Below are 6,248 nucleotides of genomic sequence, written 5' to 3' on the forward strand. Positions count from 1 at the left end.
ACGTTAAATATCTTTGGTGGATTTCTCTCGATCTATTTTATATATGTTAACTTTATTAAGAAAATGCTTTTGCAAACAGCCTTAAATATGTCAAATATCCTTAGTTTATTTCTTACAACCTCTATTGCAAAGGTTTACATTATTGGGAAATATTATACCAAACATTCTCTGATATGTCAAACATCTATAATAGATTTATCTTGACTAGTTAACACCATCAAGCAATGCTTTGGCAAGCAACCTCTGATAGGTTAAACATCATTGGTGGATTTCTCTTGACCTCTTTCATTCAACACTTTGAATAATATCTCTTTAATCCCCTCTTCAATAAAAAAGCAGATTCCTGTCACCATCAGGCCTCCAGTCAGTCGGCACCATTAGAGTATGATTAGACTACTGCTATGGCACACTATTCACTATTTACCCCCATCCGCATGGATGCATATTACTTCAATAAAATGCAACTTGATCATAGTTATCACCGACCCTCCATGTGACCACCACGGTTAGCCCTCTACCTCTCGACCACCGTCATTGACCCTTTACCTCATGGAAGCCATCATTGGCCCTTCGCCAAACTACCATCAGCTGCACACTTGATCGCCGCCTTTGATGGTATTTAAACTCTTGCTGAACAATTTTCCCTCACCGAGAGAGAACTGGAGAAAATGGCCAAGATAGTATTAGATCTTGATCGCCGTCAATCTTGAACGACACCAAAGACCTCCAACTTGTTATACTCTCTCACTAACCCCTAAGGGGGATATTTATAGATTTTTCAAGAGAGAGTTAAAGAAAAAAAATCTAAAATTTTGGGATTTTTTTTGAATTTTTTCATATTCTTTTTGTCCAAAAATAATAAATTTCCATTTAAAATAATTAAAAAGAAAATTAATTATATATTTTAAATTGGCACGTTGGCTGGAGATTGGAGTGAATTCTAAAACGTTAAGGATTCTAGAGTTCTACCCGAGCACCACCATTAGTGAACATTCGTCAACCACCGCCCATTGTTAGTACATCGCCTAGCTACCGACCAACTCTAGACCACTTCCCTTATGTCGCTCACAGCCGAACCCCCGTCCAGCTACCATTGACAGGCCACTCTGATCACCATCGTCAATCAACTACGTTCCCTCCGACCACCGTCGCCCATCGACCATAGTCATTTATTGACTACGGTCCAATCAACCACCGTCGCTAGACATCGTTCATTTTAACAACTGTTGTCCGACTAAGATCCCTCCGACCATCGTCACCCGACTATGATCCCTCTAATCACTGTCGTCCGACTACAGTCCCTCCGACCAGCATCGCCCGACTACAGTCCTACCGGCCGAACGAACAAGTCAACAGTCTCTTGAGAATAGCTTTCATATCAAGGGATTCTTCCTACCCCAACTTTCTAATGTGTTATATATAATTAATTTACATTGAGCCAAAGCCTACCGCTAAGGTAGTGCATCATTTATAATCAACAATAAAGACTAGTGGATTCATTTCAACTTGGCCACACCCCGTTGTGTCATTTTTTACTCTTACACCTCTCTCTTTTTCTCTGTGTGCTAGATCTTTGTACAAAGTTAGAATGTTAAATCTTATATCTCTCTACACTAGCGAATATTCTAGGACTCAACAATGTTTTATAAAATTTTAAAAAAGTAAATTATTTTGAAAATTTACAAAACATCTAAAATTTTATTTTCTAAAATTTTAAAACAGATTAATCTATTTTCAATACAAAAAGAAAAAAACATTATAACATATATTTTATTTTCTTTTTAAACTTACTTTAAAAAAGGAAAAAAAATCCTTATTTTACTTGTGCATGATCTCAACGAGACCCTCTCAAGTTCCAAATGACACAAGCAATGCTGATCGTCAGGCTATCGAAAGGCACTCTTGATTTGGTCTTTTTATATGTTTTCTTCATTAAAAAAAAAAGTCCTTTTATTTATTTGTTAAATGAAGGCAATTGTCGGCCGGGAGAGTAAATAAAATATCACGATAAAATAATTAATGAATACTTGTTTAGAATTTGGATTAACCAATAATTATACTTTATTAATTATCATAATTACCACGTTATTCATTCATATTGAAATGTTCAATGAGGGATTACCTTACACAACTAAAGTTTCTTCATTGAAGATATCGTTTTTTTTTTGTACAAAGAAAATAAAAAGGGCTTAGGAAGAAATTTAGTATTGATTAATTAACTAGAAGCTGAATTTGTATAGATTAGCTAAGCCTAATTAATTGATTAACACGGCAAGCAGTGTACATCAATTCGTCTCTGACCTTATATATATTGGGTCTCTATTGATGACCTACATCCTCAAGAAGTGAGGCGCCACAAGTCTAAGTTTTGCCATAAAAGGAAACAAAATTTTGATAATTAAATTGGATTATGACGAAAACCGGTTTAACTTTTTTAATACTGGAAGCAAATGTGGAAGGAGAAAAATTAAGAAGAAGTAATCCTTCTCCTCCTGGTTTTGTAGTTGGTGGGTTGCTGCAGCTTCTTGATGCTTGTTTTTCTTTTTTGGTTGTTTGGGTTGGCTTTCGTTGGATTGGATTGTGGTGCTGGAGGTTTTAGGGGCTAGAGAATGATGAGGCGGTTTACTCTCAATCTGATCGGCTTGGCTTGTTTGCAACTACTAATGGTGTGCTTTGTATCTTACTTAGTGGCCTTTTGTTTGGGATGTGAGGCTATGTTTGTCCTTATGATGGTGTGAGTTGTTGCTTGTTTCCTCCTCTAGATGGTCCCTACCTTCCGTTTGGGTGATTGTAGTTAACATTGTCGTTGACTGAGCCCAACTGACTAGTAGTGTCGTGTTTTCATTTTTTGTGAGGTTTTTGTTGCTGTTTTTGTCTTGTTATCAGTTGATGCTTGCTGGGTTTCTAATATCCTTCCTATTATGGGATTAGTTCCTCATTTTGTGATGGTGTTATTCCTTTATTTTCCTGTATGTTTGATTGTATTTAATTGGATCATTAGCTTATAGGTTTTTCTTCAAGACTATATTTTTAGTGAGCTTTTGATCCTCTAAGGACTTGTTCTTTCTTCTCTTATGAAACGCGTAGACCCATGTGTGCGTTTTAGCAAAAAAAAAAAAAAAAACCGCGTAGCCCCAGGGGTGGGTTTTAAAAAAAAAAAAAAAAAAAGGTAGATGTGAGATGATAATGATTTGAAGATAGTTTAATCAAATGATCATAGAGGTTTGATTCAGATTCATTAAGTTATTAGTCATGAACAAACTCAATATTTTCCAAAACCCTGAGTCGCCTAGAGCTGGCTTTCGTAAAATCATCCAAGAGGTAGCCCTAATTCGCCCTCTTACCAAACTACTAAACTTGCACATAACTCAAATTTACACCAACTCAGAATTCTTGCAAAGTCAGCTAAGATTTCTCATCAAAATATTTCGTTCAAAATAAACATTCCAAATTTAAAATGATTCAAGAGTTCTCAATCCCCAAATTACTAACTATATTCAATATTATTATTTACCTTTCTTATTTTTTTATTTAAGCGGCTCATTCAATAATATCGATCTCAATCCTCTTTTATAAATAGAAGGTCATTGCTCGGAAAACAACTTGATAAATCCAAAATACAATGCTACAATTTTTTTAAGCAAAACTCTATTTGTCTGAATCCTCATTAGATTCCTCCATAATTATAATAAAATCTTAAAAAAAAACCATTGAACTCAACAGATAAAGGAGAACAAAAAAGTTTTCATGGATAGAGTAGACAATTATTAAGATGAGCTCAAGTACTCTATATGCCACTAACCATTAAATAAGTTTGAATTTATAAAGACAAATTTAGTCAAAATAAAGTTTAATAGTTAATATTTCAATCACACCAACTTTAAATAATCATTTTAATTATCTTATTTAAAAATTTTAACATTAATTACTCTACTAATTAAGCACCAATCAATCTAAAATTTTATTAAGACAATATATATTATAAATAAAATTATTTTAATTAAATAACAACCCTACTTAACCTCCATATATTTAACCATCTGAATTTTCCTTAAATATCAATAAAATTTTAAAGATCTTAATCATAACATAATCATTTCTTAATTATCTTTAAATCAAAGTTAAATCTTTTACAAAAACATAATACAAATTTGGTTTGGAAAAAAAAAATAGTCAATTCAACATTACAGTGCAGCTCCAGCGCTGCAATTCCCTCCAGATATAATTAGTCAAAGCCGCGCACTCCTCCCCTTTCGAATCCTCCGCCTCCCTCTATTTCTCCTTCCGTCCTTCGATCCGATCGAAAGCTTCGCTCGCGCGCGCATGATGCAGTTCACCGAAAACCCTCCTCCTCCGCCTCTCTACCCAACCCGCCCATGGCCGGATTTCCCGAACTCCGCCAAATCGCTCGGAAGCTTCAACAACGCGGCGTGTATGGAGCAGCTGCTCGTCCACTGCGCGCACGCCATCGAAGCCAACGACGCCACTCTCGCACAACAGCTCCTTTGGGTTCTCCACAACATCGCCCCTCCTGACGGTGATTCCAACCAAAGGCTTACCTCTGCTTTCCTCCGCGCTCTGCTCCTCCGCGCATCTCGCTCCGGCTCTTCCATATCCGCTCCGGCGACACCCCACCACCCACAGTTCCCTCTCCGTCTCTCAGCTATATCCCTCGCTGGCTTCATTGACCTGACTCCATGGCATCGCTTTGGCTTCTCTGCGGCTAACTCTGCAATTGCCGATGCGGCTGATGGATTTCCTGTTCTGCATCTGGTCGATTTGACTACGACTCACTGTATGCAAATTCCGACGCTTATAGACGCTTTAGCGTCGCGGCCTGAAGGTCCTCCTTTTCTTCGACTTACCTTACCGAGCACGCCGGCGTCAACTTCGCCGCCGCCGACGCTTGATATATCACTGGACGAGCTGGGCTCCAGGCTCGTTAATTTCGCGCGATCCCGCAACGTCGGGATGGACTTCCGAGTTGTTCCTTCTACGCCGGCCGACGGCTTCCATTCCCTCCTTGAGTACCTTGGGTAAAATGCATATGGCTGTTGATTAGTTCACAATTTTATTTTATTTTATTATTTTGTTTTAATAATGATTGTTGGATAATTATTTTTAAAATCCTTCAAAACTTGTAATTTTATTTGGATAAAAATTGGAAGATATATGTTAAAAAAAATTTAATAAAAATGATTTTTTAAATATTTGATTTGATTTAAATTAATTAATTAATTAATTTTTATATCATATGCATTTCAAAATAAAATTTTGAAACTCAACAAGATTAATTTATTTTATTTAAAAATTGTTTATTTTTTTTTTCAAAAATTGAAATAAAATGATCATTAAAATGTGTGAAAAATACATTTTATTTTATTTTTGGTTAAAATTTCTCAATTCAATTATAAAAAATAAAAAATAAATAAATTTTGATTTTTCACCAACCTCATAATAAAAAACATAAAAAATTATAGAAGATGTTCTAATACAGATTATAACAGAAACAATATGAAAATAATTTTATGCGTATCAAGATATACCACAATTTTTTTCATTAAAATTTTTCTTTTTCAATGAATTTGTAAAATTTTAAGAAAAGAAAATTAAATTTTGATTCAAATCCTTGGTCATTGAGCTTTCGTTTCGCTGTTCTAACGAAATCTTTCAAACCAAACAGAGCCAACTGCAACAACGCCGGCGAAGCCCTGGTAATAAACTGCCACATGATGCCGCACCGCATCCCCGACGAATCAGCCGGCGGGATTCTATCACCGCGAACGGTGTTCGCCAAGTCTCTTCGCTCACTGGACCCATCGCTCGTCGTGCTCGTCGACGAAGAAGCCGACTTTACATCCTCCGACGTCGTAACGAGGCTGCGCGCAGCGTTCAACTACATGTGGATACCGTTCGATGCGGTGGAAACGTTCCTGCCGGCGGGGAGCGAGCAGAGGCGGAAGTACGAGGCAGCGGTTTGTTGGAAGATTGAGAATGTAATAGCGCAGGAAGGAGTGCAGAGAGTGGAGAGGTTGGAGCCGAAGGGAAGGTGGGGGCAGAGGATGAGGGCGGCGGGGTTTGTGGGGATTGGGTTTGGGGAGGAGGCGGCGATGGAGGTGAAGAGTATGCTCGACGAGCATTCGGCGGGGTGGGGGATGAAGAGAGACGACGATGATTTGGTGCTTACGTGGAAAGGACATGACGTGGCTTTTGCTACTGCTTGGGTTCCTTCGTCGGCCACATCATGA

General features: G+C 37.4%; 1 protein-coding gene across 1 annotated transcript; it reads left to right on the forward strand.

The window, feature by feature from the left end:
• The first annotated feature begins 4,309 nt into the window (after positions 1–4,309).
• Positions 4,310–6,248, forward strand: LOC110097450 (scarecrow-like protein 32). The gene is made up of 2 exons (XM_020823823.2): positions 4,310–5,036; positions 5,684–6,248. The coding sequence occupies exons 1-2, from the start codon at positions 4,324–4,326 to the stop codon at positions 6,246–6,248; spliced, it is 1,278 nt and encodes a 425-aa protein (XP_020679482.1). The 5' UTR covers positions 4,310–4,323.

Source organism: Dendrobium catenatum, unplaced genomic scaffold (assembly GCF_001605985.2).
Source record: "Dendrobium catenatum unplaced genomic scaffold, ASM160598v2 fragScaff_scaffold_1482, whole genome shotgun sequence".
Lineage (NCBI taxonomy): Eukaryota > Viridiplantae > Streptophyta > Magnoliopsida > Asparagales > Orchidaceae > Dendrobium > Dendrobium catenatum.

What these genes read in the sequence shown, in the direction of transcription:
- LOC110097450 (XM_020823823.2), top strand. Translation starts at nt 4,324, where the DNA reads ATGATGCAGTTCACCGAAAACCCTCCTCCTCCGCCTCTCTACCCAACC. An exon ending in TCCCTCCTTGAGTACCTTGG is followed by an intron (nt 5,037 to 5,683) that starts GTAAAATGCATA and finishes CAAACCAAACAG; the next exon opens with AGCCAACTGCAACAACGCCG.